General features: G+C 43.6%; 1 protein-coding gene and 1 non-coding gene across 4 annotated transcripts in view; one reads left to right on the forward strand and one right to left on the reverse strand.

Annotated features, from left to right (window-relative positions):
- Positions 1 to 21,897, reverse strand: part of LOC145402291 (soluble calcium-activated nucleotidase 1) — a 91,505-nt gene that overhangs the window by 15,608 nt on the left and 54,000 nt on the right. For all 3 annotated transcript variants that reach the window (XM_080274424.1, XM_080274425.1, XM_080274423.1), the window contains 2 exons: positions 14,556 to 14,802; positions 8,885 to 9,088 (listed from right to left, as the gene is read on the reverse strand). In XM_080274424.1, coding sequence (XP_080130550.1) covers positions 8,885 to 9,088; positions 14,556 to 14,802 — 451 coding nt within the window. The remainder of the gene's footprint in view (positions 1 to 8,884; positions 9,089 to 14,555; positions 14,803 to 21,897) is intronic.
- Positions 7,045 to 7,163, forward strand: LOC145402371 (5S ribosomal RNA). Its single transcript, XR_013897729.1, has one exon. It is a non-coding gene; the product is annotated as a 5S ribosomal RNA (ribosomal RNA).

Here is a 21,897-nt window from a genome sequence, read left to right on the forward strand (position 1 = left end):
ACCATCAAAAGTAAACATTATGCTTAAGTCATGCTGCTGATGGACCACTGTCAGTGAGTGCTGCCTCGTGTGTGTGTGTGTGGTCAGTTTACTGCCTGAATCACTGAACCCTCCCTTTCCCCCACTGCACCTTGGCACAACACTACTGTCTAGATATCATTTACGTGTTAAGTAACATTCTAACCACAGCGATATTATAGTATTATGGTGTGAATATTCCAAGTTTTTGTTCAAGCATTTTTACCAAGTAAGACGGCAAAAAGAGTGTGGGTTATGGCCATAATGTTGGAAAATACAGTATTAATCATCCCAGCCTTACTTTACACCTCAAAAAGGTTGGAAATAAGTGCTACAAGACTTATGTGTCCAGGGTCATTCGGTGAAGCAAACATTTATTTGGCCTATTTTTTCATCGTTACTCAACCAATTTCAATATGATTCTGCTTACCAGATAATTCCCCTTCAGATACAGATACTGGTATTCATCGGCTTTCACTTGCTGATTTACAACACTGGGATGTGGAAGGTATGTGCAAGATACTCACAGAAGAAATACATGCAGCATGTGAGGTGGTGTGTAGGGTGAAGAGAAGACGAAAGGGGGTGCAAGGAACAGCATGGTGGAATAAAGAGCTGAGAAAGACTGTGGCAGAAAAGAAGAAAGCATATAATGAGTTGATGAGAAATAGGGGCGTGGAAGAAATTGAGAGATGGAAGAGAGAGTTGCATGTAGAAAGGAAGAGAGAGGTGAAAAGATTAGTAAGAGAGAGTATGAGGAGTGTGGATGAGGAATTTGGAAGGAAATTGAGTGTAAAGTGGTGGGACTGTAAGAAAATGTTCTGGAAAGAGGTAAAGAGGTTAGACACGGTGGCAATGAAGTTAGTAGGGGAGTGAAAGATAAAAATGGTAGATTATTAGTGGAGAAGGGAGAAAAAGTGAGCAGATGGAGAGAACATTTTAAGGAATTGTTGAACATAGAGAATGAAAGTAATGCGAGTATAAGTGGCTGGGGAGTGGCTGGGAGGAGGAGGAAGGTGAGAAGACAGGAAGAAATCAGTAGGAAGGAAGTAGTGGAAGCAATGAAGAAAGTCAAAATGGGGAAAGCCCCAAGAATTGATGGAGTGTGTGGTGAAATGGTGAAGCATGGGGGAGAGATAGTAGTAGAATGGATGTGGAAGATGTGCAGACTGGCCTGGGAGGAAGGTAGAGTACCGGAGGATTGGAAGTCAGGTATAATTATTCCCTTGTACAGTTGTGGTCATAAATAATCACCTATCCTCCAGTACACCATGCCTCAGGCTTCCTCATTTATGCACAGCAAACCACAGCAGAGCAAGAGGGGCTGAGAGGGAGGGGCCAGAGAGAGAAGGGAAGGTGGGTGGGGGATGAGTGATGGTGTGGGGGTGGAGTAAGGGAGGGGAGGGAAGGAAAGAAATAAGACAAATAATGTTGTGGTCACATTATTTGTCTATTTTCTTTTATTCAGGACATGATATAAAGGAGTTAAGATTCAGTAGATAATGCTGCATTACATTTTGTGCACTGGAGTCAGATAACAAGCTTTAAATTGGTGGTGACATCAAGGACTGGCTTGTGACAGAAATATACTGATGTGTCATATCAAACATTATTGCGGAGCCAAATATTTGTGTTTATCCGTATATTTTGATTTCGGATGCAGAATGGAATCTGGACAGCTTTGACTTCCGTAATGCTTAATTTAAAAATTTCCTCAACTCCTAGATGTAATTAAGTTTGGAACTAAATATCATATGCAGTCTCTGGCATGGCTGTTTCCACAGTAAATATGATCATCCTCTCGGTATACACTCCCTCTGTACAGTCACAATCATGCCAACTATTTTATGGCATCTCTACTGTATATGAAAAGGCTTTTTCAAAATTGTGCATAAAGGATAAATAAATCTGATGTCTGTGCACATGGGTGGATCTGATTACGATATCTCTCATAAAATGTTAGCAGGAAAATAAAATCCCACCCAACCTCCCAAAATATATCTGTCAATGATTACTGACAATGGTAAAGCCAAAGCAAAATAGAAAGCCTTAGTAAGCAGTCCAGTGGCCTCCTGCCTCATAATAACCTCTTGTAGTCTTCGCAGCAGCGAGGAAACAACGTTGTTGACGGTTTGCTCATTTTGTCTGAACAGCTATCGCTCATCCGTGGTGTGCTGGAGGAGACTGGCTTGTGTCCTCTCGTTCTCTGGCTCCCATGCATTGATAATCTGGGCCCACACAGTCTTGATGACTTTGAACTAATGTGTGATTTGTCATGTCAATATATTTCTAGTACAAGCCAGCAATTGATATCATCACCTATCTAAAGCTTGTTATCTGACGCCGCTATACAAGATATAATGGAGCGCTATCTATCGAATATTAACTCTTTTATCATGCCCTGAATGAAAGAAAATAGACAAATGATGTGACCACCAACCACTTCACATTTCATTCTCCCTCCCCTACCTACCCTCCCTTACTCCACCCTCGCACCGTCACTCGTTCCCCCACCCACTTTCTCTTCTCTCTCTGGCCTCTCCCTCTCAGCCTCTCTTACTGCACTGTGACTTGCTGCGCATAAAGGAGGCAGCCTGAGGCAAGTGATACCGGATGATAGATGATTATTTATGACCACGACTGTACAAAGGGAAAGGGGAAAATGAAATGTGTGGTAATCACAGGGGCAATTGTCTTCTTTGTGTAATAGGAAAAGTATATGGCAGGATACTTATTGACAGAGTTAGGGAAATAACAGAGGAATTAGTCGTAGAAGAACAGGGAGGCTTTAGGAAGGGATGAGGTTGTGTAGATCAGATATTCATTCGCTGATCTTTAGTGGAAAAGTTTTATGCGGCCTTCATGGATTTGGAGAAAGCATATGACAGGGTGGATAGACAAGGATTGTGGAAAGTATTAAGAATATATGGAGTAGATGGGAAGTTGTTGAATGCTATGAAGAGTATGTATGATGGTGCTAAGGCTGCAGTGCGTGTGGATAGTGAACTGAGTGAGTTTCTCTATTTGAAGGTTGGGTTGAAACAGGGATGTGTCATGTCTCCATGACTGTTCAATCTGTATATGGCTGGGGTTATAAAAGAGATACAAGGTAGGGCAGTGGATGCTGGAGTGGTCCTAATGAGAGAGAGCAGTGTTTGGAAACTCCCTGTTCTGTTGTTTGCAGACGATACTATGTTGTTAAGTGAAGACGAAGGGGAGCTGAAAGGCCTAGTGGATGAGTTTGGAAGAGTGTGTAAGAAACGGAATCTAAAGGTGAATGTAGGGAAGAGTAAAGTGATGGTCTTTGAGAGAGGTGAAGTCAGTGAATGTACAATGAGGTTGGATGATGAGGAAATGGAAAATGTGAGTAAGTTAAGTATCTGAGTAGTGTGATGAGTAAGCATGGAAGTTTAGAGGGTGAGGTGCTTGAAAGGGTACAACAAGGAAGATAGGTTGCTGGTTCCTTGAAAGCAGTGATAAGAAACAGGGAAGTGAGCATGGAAGTGAAATAGTTATTACACAACAGTATTATGACACCAACTCTAACTATGGAAGTGAAGCTTGGACGTTGTTGGAGGGACACAAGTCAAGAGTGAGAGCTGTGGAAATGAGTTATTTGAGAAGAGCCTGTGGAGTCACATGGAGAGACAGACTGACAAATGAGGATGTGTAGGAGCGTTGTGCTGTGGATGTGATAGGAAGCGTTAGGAGAAACACACTGAGGTGGTTTGGCCATGTGGAGAGGATGGAGTGAGAGACTGACGAGGAGAGTGTATGTAAGTGAGGTGGAGGCGGAGAGGCCAAGTATGAGAAGGAGGGATGGAGTGAAGAGGTATATGGGAGAGGGGGGTGTGAGTTGGGAGCAGGGCAGTGAAATGGCAGGGGACAGGGCGACATGGTGGAGATTTGTTTGTGGCCATCCTGCATGGGATTAAGGTGTCTGGGAATAGACAGATAGATAGATAGTGTCCATCCACCCTATAGGAAGTGGTAGGCAAAAGAGTACCTGGGGTAACACCTAGGGGCGGTAACTGTGGTAACTGGATGATGCAGTGGCAATGTATCCCACGATACCGGGTGAAAAACCTGCCAAAAGCTCAAAGGCCTAAGCTACAGAACTTCTGACTGTGACTAAGCACCTCATGGTGTCTGCTCCTGCCTTTACTTTTACCATATGCAGAAATAAACTGACAAGGAACTGATGCTTGGTCTTATGAAAGACATTCCACAACTGACCCAAGAAGTGTATGCAGGCAGTCCTCATTTATAAGCAGCCCTTTTCTGACATAGTAAAAAAAAAAAATAAATTAAAAAAAAAAAAAAAAAATAAATAAATAAAGTTCCACTGCTATTTGCAAAGTTGAAAAGTTGAAATATTAGTTTCCTCCAATTTAAAGTTGTTGTTGTTGTTGCAGAAACATCCCAGTCTGTCTGGTTAAGCAGAGCCATCAACCACAAGCAAGCAACCACCCCGACAGGGCTGGCCCGAGCAGTGAACTAATGCTCCCTTGTGAGGCGCGGGTGTAAAGGTTTTGTTCCCAGATGGACTCTGCATTTGCATCTCTCCACCCAGTTAACAGGGGGACCATAGTAGGTTCCACATCACCCAGTTACTTGGTTATACAGCTACCATGCAGCATTGAAAATGGTTTTCTTTGTAACAGGAAATCATCTGTGGTAGGTGGTGGTGACTATCATCTACTCACTTGATGTAGTGCTGCCTACTTCTTCCTTTATTTTTTATCATTCTATTTCTGTGCCTGTCCTTTTCTTTTCCTGCTTCTCCCTTTCCATCCTGTCACTTTTTATTACTCTTCTCTCCACTCCAGGTGGTTCTACACTGCATGACAAGTCTAATGGCTTCCTGTAATTCACGAAACCATTTACAACATTAGGTTGTAACCATATACCCAGATCACGAGGTAAGGGGATTATTCCCCTGAGCTACACAGATCATATGGCCAGGCTGGGGTTACAGGAAAGTGCTACCCCTCCCAGCAAAGGCAGCTACCCGGGTGCAGCGCGAACTCTTGACCTCGCAATCTCGAGTAAAACACTTTACCACTGAGCCACCCCGCTCCCCATCATGGGGTGAAGTGGAGCCTACTATGGTGCCTCTGTTAACTGGGTGGGGATGTAACTGAAGCATGCATCCAGGAACCAAACCTCCACACTTTTCTCTGCACCTTGTCATAGTGAGGCACTGTCAACCACAAGGGAACAACAGTTCACTGAATGAGATGGCCCTGCAGAGATGGTTGCTTGTCTGCAGTTGATGGGTCTGCTCAGCCAAAAAGACCAGGGTTGATCAATAACAACAGGAAACCATTACATTTGTTACCCTGTGTAGAACCACCAGAAATGAAAAGAAGTGTAATAAAAAGTAACAGGAAGGAAACTGAAACGTAGGAAGAGATGAGGGCACACACAGAAAAAGAATGATAAAGGTGAAGGAATAAGCAGCCACAACATCAAGATGGTGGATGATGGTCATTACCACGTACCACCTCCCAATTTACAGTAACAACTGCGTATAAGCAGTCACAGAGACTTTTACTTGATAACCTAAATCATGGGGACAGGAAAAATATGATATTTAAGGTGGCAAATCAGATGAAGAGGAATAATCAGGATATTACAGGTGAGTAGTGTGTGAAGAATGATGAAGGAAGGGTAGTGGTGAACAGTGAGGATATTAAAGATGCATGGAGAAAGCATTATAGCCAGTTGCTGAATTACGAATCTGACTGGGACAGGGAAGGTTTGGAGCCAGCAGATCCAATGTTTGGCCCTTGGCCTTTGACTGATGCTGCTACTGTGAGTGAGGCAATAGGCAGGATGAAGGTGGGGAAGGCAGCAGGTGTGTCTGGGTTGACTGCCGAAATGTTGAAGGCCTCAGGAGATATACGGGTGAGGTTAGTCACTGACCTGATAAATATGATTATTTATGAGTGTGTTGTCCCAGGTGGTTGGCTGAAGAGTGTAACTGTAAATGTGTATAAGGGAACGGTGATGCCCTGGAAAGAGGAAATTATAGGGATATAAAGCTTTTAGATCAGATAAAGAAGGTAATGGAGAGAGTTTTAGAAGGTATGATTAGAGATAGAGTGAATACTGATGAGATGCAGTTTGGGTTTATGCCAGGCAGGGGGACCACTGATGCCATATTCATTGTTCGACAGCTTCTGGAAAAATACATTGGTAAGAAAAGGAATCTGTATTTTGTTGCTGTTGATTTGGAAAAGGCCTTTGACAGAGTACCTAGAGAGATGGCGAAGTGGGCAATGAGAGAGCTTGGCTTGGAGGAGTGGCTGGTTAGGGTGGTTATGGCTATGTATGTGGGTGCTCACACCCAGGTAAGAGTGAATGGAGATTTGAGTGATGAGTTTTCCGTGAACGCTGGTGTGCATCAGGGGTCATTTTGAGTCCCATATTGTTAATCATGGTTCTTGAAGCCCTCTAACGTGATTTCAGAAATGGACTCCCGTGGGAGATGTTGTATGCTGATTACTTGGTGTTGATTGCAGAGAACGAAAGGGAGGCAGAGGAAAGGTTTAGGAAATGGAGAGATGGTATGGGGCACAAAGGCTTAAGAGTAAATGCAGATAAAACAAAAATGATGATATCTAGGGTTGGTGGCGGTACTGTCAAAGACAAGGGAGAGTGGCCATGTGCAGTTTGCTACAAGGGCATCGGAAGTAATTCCATCTTGTGTGGTGTTTGTAATAAATGGGTGCACAAGAGATTAGTGGTATCAGAGATAGACTGAGAGATAATGCTGATTTTATGTGTGTGGTGTGTCAGGGAGAGCAAATGGAGATTGTCAGGTGTGAAAGGATTGAACTTGCTGGTGAATCTCTTGAGTATGTGGAAGAGTTTTGTTTTTTGGAAGACATGTTGTGTGCTGGAGGTGGGGCTGGAGCTAGCTCTGTGGCTAGGGTGAGAAGTGGTTGGAAGAAGTTCAGGGAGCTCTTGCCTCTCCTGACATTGAGAGGACTCTCCCTATGTGCTAAGGGGTCTTTGTGTGCAAACGGCCATACCATGTTGAGTACACCGCTTCCCGTCCGATCAGCGAAGTTCAGCAACGTTGGGTCTGGTTAGTACTTGGATGGGTGACCGCCTGGGAACACCAGATGCTGTTGGCATAACGTTCTCCCTACGTGTCAAGTGGGGTTGGTGGAGGATTAGTGCCCCTCCCTGTAAAACAATTAACTCTAAGCCGTTGGCCACCCCGTTTGGGATACATGGTGTCTGGCAATGAATGAATGAATGAATGTGTTAGGAGTGTAATGCTGTATGGTAGTGAGACCTGAGCAGTGATGAAGGATGATATTTGCAGGCTCAGACATACAGAAATGACAATGATTAGGTGGATGTGTAGTGTGTCCCTGGGTCCAATTCTGGGGGGGCTGGGTTTACAATGGAAGAGTTGAGGTAGAATGGGACTGGAGTGTATTGGTGTTGTGATGAGGAGAGGTAGATTGAGGTGGTCTGGGCATGTGGAGAGGGTGGGGGGTGATAATTGGACGAGAAAGGTGAGAAATGATAATACTGCGGGTGGGGTTATGAGGGGTAGACCGAGAAAGACATGGGACGAGGTCATTAACCCTAGTTCAGCAGAGTTGTCCGGGATTCCGAATTTAGGCCTACTTTGCGTTGTGGAGGAGACGCTCCAAGGCCTATAGCGCTCAGCTGCCATGACATTTCAGTTTGCACTCTGTCCTGTGTGTGTGAGGTGTTCGTGTTGCTCCTGTTTTTTTCTCACCTGCTGTAGCCAATTGTCCGGTATTCCATACAACGTTTTTAAAATAGGACCTTGTGAGTATGCCTACGAAACATATCATGTAATGTGTCGAATTTTGTCTAGGGAGGCTGGAGCATATCGGGGGATGTCTGGACTTCATATGTGGCACAAGTCATCACCATCAGGCAACACTGTGGCTGGCAGTGGTGAAAAGATTACAAAAATGTAACACTGTCATTTTTACACATTTTTTTTTTTATTTTTTTTTTATAATGTTGTTTTAGTTAAATACATTTAGTTTATAGTCCTAGAGTTAAGATTAGCATCTAATTTAAGTGAAATTTTTTTTTAATAAACTGTACCATTCCTATATGTATAATTCTATCCCCAAAGTTTGTCCGGGATTCCGGACATCGCTAGTAGGCACGTGATGCTGACAGCGCTACTATTCCAGGCTTAAGTGTGACCTCAGAGTTAAGGGACCGAACAGGGAGACTGCAATAGATCGTGCAGCATAGAGAGCCGCCATTAGGTGATCAAGGCTGACGCATGCAAGCATGTTGGAGCCTTTAAAAATGAAATGAAATGAAATGAAAATGAAACCCATTACAGTACTTAAAACGAGGACTGCCCGTTACAATTACCTGCTGCAGCTTCTTATAACTTTTCGGCCAATCAGGGTGTTCAAAAAGGTCACATGGTGACCATTTTCATCCACTGGGGGGCTGTGGTTCACATTTTACCAAAATATACAACATCACCATCATTCATACCAGAATGTTTATTTTATTCATACTTCGTTAAAATAATCTCTACTAAAAACTGAATAAAACTGCCTGGAGATAACAAGAACCAAAAGAGAAAGATATTACAGCACTGCAAGGGTTAAAGAGGTACCGGAGAGGGACATCTCTACACAAAGTCATCCATATATCTTGGTGGCTCCAATGCCTGGTTATATAAATGCTCCTCAACTCCCTTCCAATCTCCTGAAAGAAGGATGGCAGATTGCACAAGAAAATAATTTTCAGCCTTCAGTCTGCCTGGTTCACATTCAGAGAGGCCTAGGGCCACAACAGGGTTTAATAAAACAGTAACATCGCCAGATCTGCTGCAACTGACCTGGAAAGTGTATGCCAATGGCCTCACGCAGCTTCTCGAAGTTTCTGGTCCAGTCGTGGTGCTCAACAAAGCCACGTGTGGTGACAGTCTTCACCCACTGGGGGTTGTGGTTCACCAGCTCCCCAGTGGTGGTAGTCCATTCCTTACCCAATCCTCCAATAATTAAGGTCTCATCTTTCACTGTTGCCCACTCACTCTTGAACCCTGCAACATAACCAATTATTTGTGTCTCATCCTTCACCATCACCCACTCACTCTTGAACCTGATGACAACTCAATCAATGATTAAGGTCTCATCTGTCACTGTCATCCACTCACTCCTGAGCCCTGGAATAATAAAACCAATCATTAAGGTCTCATCCTTCACTACCACACACTCACTCTTCAACCTGACAACAACAAAAACCAATGAACAGAGGGGCATCCTTCACTGTCAGCCATTCACTCTTGAAACCTACAACAATGTATCTTTTCCTGAGCTCTTTAATATAACTATTGGCATTTCACATTCCTCATTATAAAGACAGGTATATGTGCTATATAATATTATAAATTTTTACACACAACAAATAGAGAAAATTTAGAGCAAATAGCAAATAAAATTACTAAGGCTCTGCCTCATGCAACCCTGCCTCTGATGTTCACACTTCTCACTTTCCACACCCAACTGTCATCCTCCATTCTCTCAACATGTCCAGACCACCTCAACCTACCCATCCTCATCACAATACCAATGCATTCAAGTCCCATCCTTCCTCTCGACTCTTCTGTTGCAAACCTATCCCCATCTCCCCAGGATATACATTCAGGGATGCACTACACATCCATCTAATCATTGTCATTTCTGTATGTTTGAATCTATCCTTCCTTTACTGCTCAGGTCTCACTACCATACAGTATTAAAATCCAAACACATGATGCATAGAGTGGATCCCTTAGCACAAACATAAATCTCTCTCAATACTGCGAGAGGTAACAGCTCCCTGAACTTCCTTCAAACTTACCCTAGCCACAGACCTAGCTACTATACCACATCCGGCACATAACATGTCCCCCAAATAACAAAACTCCTCAACACACTCGAAAGACTCTCCAGCAATATCAATGTTTTCATCCCTGACAATCTTAACACGCTTTCCCCAACACACCACACACACTAAGTCAGCATTTGAGAGGAATAGACTGTAGCACCAGTCGAGCAGGGCAGTACTCCCGAGGTGGATGGAAAGCTGATGACAGGGAGTGCTGGAGCTCCCGTTTCATCAGCCCTCAGGACTAGTTCCTGACCATCCCCCTTTGCTGAACTTTTTCAGTGTCTCAGTTACATAGAGAGTAGGCCAGCATGCTCTCCAGTACAAATATCTCTAACTATCTACACCAAACTACATACACAGTACACACTACACTTCCTTTTCCAAAATTAAAAAAATTATGGCGTCTTATCACCAAGCCTCGGAGTCCCCGGGGGGGGGGGGGGGGACCACAAATGCCCCCACCATCTGCCCCTCTCCCAGTGATGACTTGAGGTGCCTGGAACCACTGTCTGACTCTCTTCTTCTTCATTTCTGTAACATTCGCAGCCTTTCCTCTAACTTTCGCTCTGTTGAGCACCACCTCTCCTCCTCTAAACCTCACCTTCTTTTTCTAACGGAGACTCAGCTGTCTGAGGCAACTGACAGCAAACACTTTTCTGTATCCTCCTACTTTCTCTATACTCATTTCAAAGCCAAAGGTGGCTGTTGTGTATATATACACAACGACTTATCTTGTTCTCGTGTTCCTGAACTCGATTCTTCTGAATTCCCTACACTCTGGCTTCGGCTGTCCTGTCATTCTCTGACTAAATATATCTGTGCTGTTTACTTATCCCCTAATTCTACTGACTATCAAAAATTCTTCAACTACAGTATCTTACTTCTACGATGGAACACATTCTATCCATTTCTCCTTTCTCTGAAATCTCCATTCTAGGAGATTTCAATGTTCACCACCACCTTTGGCTCTCCTCTCCTTTCACTGATCCACCTGGTGAACAAGCCTACATCTTTTCTATCCTTAATGACCTAGAGCAGCTTGTACAGCACCCTACATGTATCCCTGACCGCCTTGGAGAGAGCTCCAATATACTTGACCTCTTCCTCACAACTAATCCTTCTGCCTACTCTGTTAATCTTTTCTCTCCGTTGGGCTCCTCCAATCACAACCTTATCACCTTAACCTGTCCTATCACTCCGGTACGGCCTGTGGACCTTCCAGGGAAACGTCGTCTGTGGCATTTTGGAGCCACGGACTGGGAGGCCCTCAGGCAGTACTTCTTTGATTTTCCCTGGAATGATTATTGCTTCCATGGCCGTGAGCCATCTGAGTGTGCCTTGCGCATTACGGAGGTTATTCTCTCAGGTATGGAAGCATACATTCCTTTCTCATATCCTTTGACTAACGCAAGAAAGCCCTGGTTTAATCACGCTTGTTCTAATGCTGTCCGCAACAAGGAGAGGACCTACAAAAGGTACCGGAGCCAACCCACCCCTGAATCACATCATCTTTACGTTTCTGCCCGGAATCGTGCTAAGTCTGTTCTTCGCTCTGCTAAAAATAATTTCATCCGTACTAAATGCTCTCAACTCTCCAACTCGAATTCTTCCCGCTCCTTCTGGCACCTTGCCAAAAACCTTTCTAACAACTTTACCTCATCATCCTTCCCTCCTCTTTTCTACTCTGATGGTTCTGTAGCTATTTCTTCTACTGATAAAGCAGATCTCTTTGCACAGACTTTCTCCTCCAATTCCACCTTAGACGATTCCGGTGCTGTTTCTCCATCACTTCCCCCCTCTGACTTCCTCACGACTGACATTAAAATTTCTTCAACTGATGTATTTTCTGCCATCACTGGCCTCAGTACTAACAAGGCATATGGGCCTGATGGGGTCCCTCCTGTTGTTCTCAAGAACTGTGCTTCTGTGCTTACACCCTGCCTAGGCAAACTCTTTCACCTTTGTCTGTCAACTTGTACTTTTCCTTCTTGCTGGAAGTTTGCTCTCATTCAGCCAGTCTCAAAGAAGAGTGACCACTCCCAACCCTCCAACTATTGTCCAATTGCTTTAACGTCCTGTATTTCAAAAGTTTTCAAATCAATTCTCAATACAAAAATTTTTAAGCATCTTTCCAATCACAACCTTCTTTCCAATCGTCAGTACGGGTTCCGTCAGGGACGCTCCACTGACGATCTTCTCACCTACCTTTCAGACTCCTGGTCATCCTCCTTTCGGGACTTTGGCGAAAGCTTTGCCATTGCACTTGACATCTCAAAGGCTTTCGATCGAGTCTGGCATAAATCTTTAATTTCCAAACTGCTCTCCTACGGTTTCTATCCTTCTATCTGTGCCTTCATCGCTAGCTTCCTTTCTGGTCATTCTATAGCCGTTGTTGTAGACGGCCATCGTTCTTCTAGATCTATCAAGTGGTGTTCCTCAGGGCTCTGTCCTATCACTACAGTAGCTCTCTTCCTTTTATTCATCAATGATCTTCTAAGCTGTACATCTAACCCTATCCACTCATACGCTGATGACTCCACCCTTCACCTTTCCATTCGTTTCCCGCAACGCCCATCTCAACAGTTACTTCAATAAACAAGGAATGAGGCTATGGCACACCTAATGTCTGACTTGGCTCGTATCTCTGACTGGGGTAAAAATAACATAGTTGTTTTTAATGCATCTAAGACTCAGTTCTTACACCTATCAACCTGACAAAATCTTACACAGGTATACCCACTAATGTTTAATAATATTCAGCTTAATCCTGCATCATCCTTGAACATGCTTGGGGTTTCATTTACTCGGGACTTATCTTGGAAAGATCATATTACATCTCTTGTAAAATCTGCTTCCAAGAGATTGGGTGTGCTAAGCTGACTCCGCTCTTTCTTTACCCCTGCACAATTGTTGACTCTATACAGGGGTTTTATCCGCCCCTGTGTGGAGTACAACTCTCATGTGTGGGGAGGCTCCCCACATACAGCTCTTCTCAATAGGGTGGAGTCAATGGCTTTTCATCTCATTAACTCTCCTCCTCTTACTGACTCCCTTCAACCTCTGTCTCTTCGCCGCACTGTTGCATCTTTATCTCTTTTCTATTGCTGCTTTAATGGTCACTGCTCCTCTGAACTATCTGCTTACACTCCTCCACCTCTACGACGGGCGCGTACCACCTGTCTGGCAGCAAACTCTCATCCCTTTTCTGTCCAACTCTCTAACGCAAGAGTTAACCATTACTCCCAGTCTTTCATTTATGCAACAGGTCAACTCTGGAACTGTCTCCCTCTGTCTGTATTTCCTGCTGCCTATGATCTCCAGTCTTTCAAACGCAGTGTGTCCAGGCATCTCAAAATGATCGGATCTTGAATTTGGCTCTCTACTGTATTTTGTTTTTTTCTTGGAGGGAACTGTACTGCAAGCTCATGGCCTTTGGTTCCTTCTTCCTCGCATTTAAAAAAAAAAAAAAAAAAAAAAAAAAAATCACAGCCTACCTCTAATGCCATTACATCGCATATGCACCCAATTATCACAAACACTGCACAAGGTGGAGTTACTACCCACATCCTTGTGGCAAACTGAACATAGCCATAATCCCTCTGCTTTGACAGTACCACTACCAGCCCTAGATATTATCACTTCTTGTTTTATCCTCATTTACCCTCAACCCTTCATGCCACATTCCATCTCTCCACTTCCTAAATCTTTCCTCCACCTTCCTTTCATTCTCTGCAATCAACATCAAGTCAGCTGCATACATCTCCAACGGGAGTCCATTTCTCAAGTCACGTGAGAGTGTTTCAAGCACCATGCTGCAACAATATGGGGCTCAAGATTGACCCGTGATGCTCACCAACATTCACGGAAAACTCAACAATGAAATCTCCATTCACTTTCACCCGGGTGCGAGCACCCGCATCCATATCCATAACCACTTTGCCCAGCCACTCCTCGATCCCAAGTTTCTCTCTGTCCACTCCACCACCTCTTTACGGTCTCTTTCAAAGGGCATCCTGCAGAAAATCCTTCAATCTGAAACAATGAATTGGGAGAGACAAGTAGTCCCAGGTATAGCTTCCTCATCCTCTTACTTGCAACCTTATGTGATAAATGATGTCGCTGCCACATCCTTAGACCAATACAGGCAGGTCTTGTTTTATACAAGCATCTGCTATATGATAAACTAATGATAGGATACTAGGCAATTTAGACCCTAATTCTGCGATGCAAGCACGAACAGTTAACCTAACCTATTTTTCCCAACAAGATATATATTCCATTATACAAGTTTTTGTGATCCTATTTTTCACTCCGTCAAACAAGTTTTTGCTATCTAAGCAGTCCTCCATTAACATATCCCACCTGCATAATGGAACCCATCTGTAACAGGAAAGAGTGAGCTTCGAGTTCAAAACCTACCTCACCTTTATGCAACAGTTGCTTTTTTAAAACCTTCAGGGAATATGCAATACTTCATAACCTTATAATAACACCATACTGCTGCACTTATGTATTTCATCCTGGCTAATGCCAGATCACTTTTTCACAAACAGAATAGTGTATTCCTAGCAGTATATTAAAAAAAAAAAAAAAAAAAAAAAAAAAAAAAAAAAATAATGTAATATATAAACTCACACCTTTTTTCTCATGACCATTGCCATCAGTGAGAATAACCCAGGGGATGGCTTTGTTGCTGAGGAGGTCAATTTCATAAACAATACCAGTGCGATCATCCACAGCCAGGAGTTTGCCATTAAACACCACCAGCTCAGACAGCTCCATGCCACGTCCCCCATATGCCATGTTGGAGGTCAAAGTTATGAGGTCGCTGTCCCATGTCACACCTACATCTTGCTGTGACTCTATGTTGATGGTTAGGTGGCCCTGTCAATGTACCACTTCTATTAACTATCATTTACAACAATTATATGACATCATAACCTAAGTTATCACTTCCCTTCATTCTCAGGGTCGGACATCTGTTGAGCTTTGGAGCCTTTTTAGCACATCTTTAGTGATTTGTTTTCCATATTACATTATAATACTCTTGTACATGTTAATTTCATCAAGTTAACTATGACACAGCTTGCATACAGTACTGTACATAAAAAAAAAGAATATACCCAGTATTGTCATTTGTGGTAGGTAAGGACGCTCTCCATCCACTCACTCGATGTAGTGCTGCTCTCGGGTGTCTGCCCTTTCCCCTCCTCCATCCTTCTTCCCTCCATCCTCTTCTATCTTTCTTTCCTTCATTCTTTCCTCGTCCTTCTGCCTACAGGTGCCTTTACACTCCCTCTTATGTCTTTCTTTCCTTCATTTTTTCCTCTTCCTTCTGCCTGTGGGTGACTCTACACTGAGTGACAAGCCAAATGGTTTCCTATACGCCAGGAAACCATTTACTACGCTGGGTGGTAACCATATAACCAAATTTTGGTGCCTAGTGGTTTAGTAGGTAATTAAGGCGCTCCAATCGGACTGAACAGGTGAAGGTTTATATCCAAGGGGTGGTTGGGGTTTATTGCTCACGTAAAGCCACTCAGGGATGAGTGAGGCTGGTCACTCTCATCTTAAATGTCAGGACCAACTTGCTTAGCCCCAGGCTTCTACGCTCCTCATGGGACGACATAGGACTGGATGATGGATGGATGGATGGATTGACATGTCACATGCAGAATCATCTGGTATTGGAGAAATGCTTGAAAGTATCCAAAACCAACAAAAATATGGCCATAAGCCGTACATAAAATAAAAGAATATACCCAGTATTAAGATGCCACATGCAGAATAATCTGGTATGGGAGAAATGCTTGAGAGTATCCAAAACCAATAAAAATATGGCCAAAAGTTCTAACCAAACCTAAACTAACATCACATTTCCTCTGTATATGATGTCGTAAAAAATGGTAAAAGCCAGGTCTATATTAACCCTTTGAGCCAGGGTGATGTCATTAAGTTTTTCCTTGCTGCTACTTGATCTTATTCAATTCAGTAGAAGTATCATACTGATGGGGTTTCTCAAGGCTGCATCTAATCCCTCCAGTTCAGAAAGTCTACCATAAGTTGAATAAAATTTTCAGAAGACAGCAAGAATAATGTAAAAGTGACATCCCCAGGCTCAATGGGCTAGCCCCATTAAGGTGTAGCTACAGGTCATGTATAACTATTTTTCAACCAAATATTATTTTCTAATATGATGGCACAGCAATAAATTACCTGATACCTGATTTCATATCAGCAGCAGCAACATCCCAACCTTAACTCCTATATAGATGGGGTGATGAATGATCAAGAAACTAAGAAAGAGAAAGCTCGAAAACAGCAGCAACAACACTGTGCCCACTGGCATTGGCCACAATCACTAAAGTTATTGATATACTGGCTCTCCCTCAAGCATATAAGCATATCCTTTCTGCATCTTTTTCTTTTGCATTATTCCTTTGTAGATGCGTTTCTTATACTCCTCCGTGAGACAAATAGCCATTCTGTTACTTACCACAGCAGGCTTACCCATAAAATGCTCTCCTATAATGATGAATCACATAAGAATAGGGTTGTGAGAGGTAGACCGAGAAAGACCAGGGATGAGGTCATTGAGTGTGACCTCAGGGATAAGGAACTGAATAGGGAAGATGCCAGAGATTGAGCAGCGTGGAAAGCCACCATTAGGTACCTGGGCTGATGCATATAAGCATGTTAGAGCCTTTATAAAAGAAACAAAACAACCTTGCTCAGGTCTTCAAACTTACTACAATATGGTTACTATCCACCACAATATGGACCATGGATTCAAATATGGCAAAATACGGTACATTATATGTAACTGCATGGATGTATCTGCCATAACACGGGTCATGTAACTGTTAGCAGATTCATTGGTATGAGGTGATGGTGTGGGATAATGGTAGGGAGTGATGGTCTAGGTGGTGATGAAGTCTGGGTGACGGTGTGGTCTGACTGACTGTGGAAGGGTGATGGTGTGGTTTGCCTTCACATGTGCAGATAGTTACAGTACACTATGTTTGTAACTGTGTTTATCATTTTTTTTGGTAGATTAAAGGCCAGTTTGATATGGTCAGGGAAGTCTCAGGGAGTTAGTTATTAGGGGTGACTTTTCCCATAATCTGTTTATCCCTACAGACCCTCTATCTCCCACAATGCAGATACCCATACTGACCAATTATCTGCATTATAGATGACCTGACTGTATTTTAACTTGACCTTAACAATCTGACATATTAACCTGCGCCGTCCCGGCGACGTGAATTAACGCGGCAATATTGCAAGGTCCCTAATTTGCACAATTTTCAATTTTCGCGAGTGATTTTTGGCATGTATACAGGGGACACCTTCCTCTATTCCTCTACAAGATGCCAAGCAGGAACAATGCCTTACACCGCATAATCTCTCCCCCCCCCCCTCCCTGCACGCCACTGTCTTGGCAATTCACCTGTTACCAGTGACCTGGCCAATAAAGACATTCAGGGCCAGAGTGATTCCCCAGTCGATGACAATATGGAGGACAAAGTTTACATAGCATTAGAGGAAGAAACAGTCAGAAATGATGATCAGGTAATGTGGGAAAAAAAAGGTCATGAATGGTGATGAGTTAGTGAGTGAAACAATGCTTATAATCCCTATATTACTGTTTGAAAACCAATATACTCTTGTACTACATATAAATTAGTACCAAGTAAATAAATAAATACTGTTTATGAGTGGATAAAATAGTTACCCTCCCACAGAACTCGTTTTCTTTAGTGCCAGCCTGTTAGAAAACCCAGTCAGGTAAGGAAGTACTCGTACCTAAATCGCGTATTTTAAACCTCAGGTGAGCGATTTCTCTATGAATTTTCAATGTTTCTCACCAAAAGCGGATGTTTGGGCCAAAAAAAAATAAGGTCCAAAAACGTCGGGATGGGGCGGGTTAAGTACAACACTTCACATTTTATAGCTTACGGCCCAACACAAAAACATTTTTTCTTAACTTACCTGACATTAAATCACCCTGTCAGCCATGTATTACCACCTCTGTGGTGTTAGAGCCCAAGGATAGGTTACTGAACTACAGATCACTTAAGAGAATATGTCCAGTGTTTTGTTTCGTTTTTTAAGGCTCCAACATGTTTGAATGTGTCAGCCTTGGTCATCTACTAGTGACTCTCCAGGCTGCTCGATCTCTGGCAGCCTCCCTGTTCAGTCCCCTAACTCTGAGGTCACACTTAATGACCTCATCCCAGGTATATTTCGGACCACCCCTGGCAACCCCGGCCCTAATATTAACGTTTCTCACTTTCTGCACCCACTTATCATTCCTCATCCTCTCCACATGCCCAAACCATTTCAATCTACCTCTCCTCATCACAACACCAACACACTCCAGTCCCATCCTACTTCTCAACTCTTCTATCGCAAACCTAGCCCCCCCCCAGGCCTTGCACTCAGGAAAGCACTGCACATCCACCTAATCATTGTCGATTCTGTACATTTGAGCCTGCAAATATTCTCTTCCTTTACTGCTCAGGTCTCACTACCATACAGCATTACACTCTTAACATCCATCCATCCATCATCCAATCCTACATTGCCCCATGAGGAGCGTAGGAGCCCAAGGCTAGGCAGTTGGTCTCAACATTTACGATGAGAGTGACCAGCCTCACTCATCCCTGAGTGGCATTACATGAGCAATCAACCCCAACCACCCCTTGGATATAAACCTTCACCGCCTCAATCCGACTGGAGTGCAATAATTACCCACTAAACCACCAGGTGCCAAAATCTGGTTATATGGTTATCACACAGCATAGTAAATGGTTTCCTAATGTACAAGAAACCATTTGGCTTGTCACTCAGTGTAGAGTCACCCTCAGGCAGAAGAAAAAGGAAAGAATGAAGGAAAGAAAGACAGAATAAGGAGTGTAAAGTCACCCATAGCCAGAAGGACAAGGAAAGAATGAAGGAAAGAAAGACAGAAAGACAGAAGAAGAGGGAAGGAAAGAAGGATGGAAGAGAGGAAAGGGCTGACACCTGAGAGCGGCACTACATCAAGTGAGTGGATGGTGAGTGCCCCCACCTACCACAACACTCCTAACACATGCTGCATACAAAGATCTCTTAGCATGTAAGAAGAGCCCTCTCAATGTCAGAGGAGGCAACAGCTTTCTGAACTTCTTCCAACCACTCATCACCCTAGCCAACGAGCCAGCTTCAGCCCCACCTCCAGCATACAACATGTCTCCCAAATAACAAAACTCTTCCACACACTAAGAGAATCACCAGTAAGTTCAATCCATCCATGCCTGACAATCTCCACCTGCTCTCCCCGACACAACGCACACATAAAATCAGCATTATCTCGCAATTTTTTTTTTTTTTTTTTTTTTTTTTTTTTTATAAATGCGAGGAAGAAGGAACCAAAGGGCATGAGCCCGCAGTAACAGTTCCCTCCAAGAGAAAAACAAAATACAACAGAGAGCCAAATTCAAGATCCGATCATTTTGAGATGCCTGGACACACTACGTTTGAAAGACTGGAGATCATAGGCAGCAGGAAATACAGACAGAGGGAGACAGTTCCAGAGCTGACCTGTTGCATAAATGAAAGACTGGGAGTAACGGTTAACTCTGGCATTAGAGAGTTGGACAGAAAAGGGACGAGAGTTTGCTGCCAGACGGGTGCTACGCGCCCGTCGTAGAGGTGGAGGAATGCAAGCAGACAGTTCAGAGGAGCAGTGACCATTAAAGTAGCGACAGAAAAGAGATAAAGATGCAACAGTGCGGCGAAGAGGCAGAGGTTGAAGGGAGTCAGTAAGAGGAGGAGAGTTAATGAGACAAAAAGCCTTTGACTCCACCCTACTGAGAAGAGCTGTATGTGGGGAGCCTCCCCACACATGAGAGTTGTACTCCACACAGGGGCGGATAAAACCCCTGTATAGAGTCAACAATTGTGCAGGAGTAAAGAAAGAGCGGAGTCAGCTTAGCACACCCAATCTCTTGGAAGCAGATTTTACAAGAGATGTAATATGATCTTTCCAAGATAAGTCCCGAGTAAATGAAACCCCAAGCATGTTCAAGGATGATGCAGGATTAAGCTGAATATTATTAAACATTAGTGGGTATACCTGTGTAAGATTTTGTCGGGTTGATAGGTGTAAGAACTGAGTCTTAGATGCAGAGATATGAGCCATGTCAGACATTAGGTGTGCCATAGCCTCATCCCTTGTTTCTTGAAGTAACTGTTGAGATGGGCGTTGCGGGAACCGAATGGAAAGGTGAAGGGTGGAGTCATCAGCGTATGAGTGGATAGGGTTAGATGTACAGCTTAGAAGATCATTGATGAATAAAAGGAAGAGAGCTAGTGATAGGACAGAGCCCTGAGGAACACCACTGTTGATAGATCTAGGAGAAGAACGATGGCCGTCTACAACAGCGGCTATAGAATGACCAGAAAGGACGCTAGCGATGAAGGCACAGATAGAAGGATAGAAACTGTAGGAGGGCAGCTTGGAAATTAAAGATTTATGCCAGACTCGATCGAAAGCCTTTGAGATGTCAAGTGCAATGGCAAAGCTTTCGCCAAAGTCCCAAAAGGAGGATGACCAGGAGGCTGAAAGGTAGGTGAGAAGATCGCCAGTGGAGCGTCCCTGACGGAACCCATACTGACGATCGGAAAGAAGGTTGTGATAGGAAAGATGCCTTAAAATTTTTCTATTAAGAATTGACTCGAAAACTTTTGAAATACAGGACGTTAAAGCAATTGGACGATAGTTGGAGGGTTGGGAGTGGTCACCCTTCTTTGGGACTGGCTGAATGAGAGCAAACTTCCAGCAAGAAGGAAAGGTACAAGTTGACAGACAAAGGCGAAATAGTTTGCCTAGGCAGGGTGTAAGCACAGAAGCACAGTTCTTGAGAACAACAGGAGGGACCCCATCAGGCCCATATGCCTTGCTAGTACTGAGGCCAGTGATTGCAGAAAATACATCAACTGAAGATATTTTAATGTCAGCCATGAGGAAGTCAGAGGGGGAAAGTGATGGAGGAACAGCACCGGAATCGTTTAAGGTGGAATTGGAGGAGAAAGTCTGTGCAAAGAGATCTGCTTTATCAGTAGAAGAAATAGCTACAGAACTATCAGAGTAGAAAAGAGGAGGGAAGGATGATGAGGTAAAGTTGTTAGAAAGATTTTTGGCAAGGTGCCAGAAGGAGCGGGAAGAATTCGAGTTGGAGAGTTGAGAGCATTTAGTATGGATGAAATTATTTTTAGTAGAGCGAAGAACAGACTTAGCACGATTCCGGGCAGAAACGTAAAGATTATGTGATTCAGGGGTGGGTTGGCTCCGGTACCTTATGTAGGCCTTCTCCTTGTTGCGGACAGCATTAGAACAAGCATGATTAAACCAAGGCTTTCTTGCGTTAGTCAAAGGATATAAGAAAGGAATGTATGCTTCCATGCCCGAGAGAATAACCTCCGTAATGCGCAAGGCACACTCAGATGGCTCACGGCCATGGAAGCAATAATCATTCCAGGGAAAATCAAAGAAGTACTGCCTGAGGGCCTCCCAGTCCGTGGCTCCAAAATGCCACAGACGACGTTTCCCTGGAGGGTCCACAGGCCGTACCGGAGTGATAGGACAGGTTAAGGTAATAAGGTTGTGATTGGAGGAGCCCAACGGAGAGAAAAGATTAACAGAATAGGCAGAAGGATTAGTTGTGAGGAAGAGGTCGAGTATGTTGGAGCTCTCTCCAAGGCGGTCAGGGATACGGGTAGGGTGCCGTACAAGCTGCTCTAGGTCATTAAGGATAGAAAAAATGTAGGCTTGTTCACCAGGTGGATCCGTGAAAGGAGAGGAGAGCCATAGGTGGTGGTGAACATTGAAATCCCCAAGAATGGAGATTTCAGAGAAAGGAGAAATGGACAGAATGTGTTCCATCGTAGAAGTAAGATAGTTGAAGAATTTTTGATAGTCAGTACAATTAGGGG

The sequence above is a fragment of the Coenobita brevimanus genome, chromosome 57 (assembly GCF_032717465.1).
Source record: "Coenobita brevimanus isolate Jiangsu-jjx chromosome 57, ASM3271746v2, whole genome shotgun sequence".
In the NCBI taxonomy this organism is placed as follows: Eukaryota; Metazoa; Arthropoda; class Malacostraca; order Decapoda; family Coenobitidae; genus Coenobita; species Coenobita brevimanus.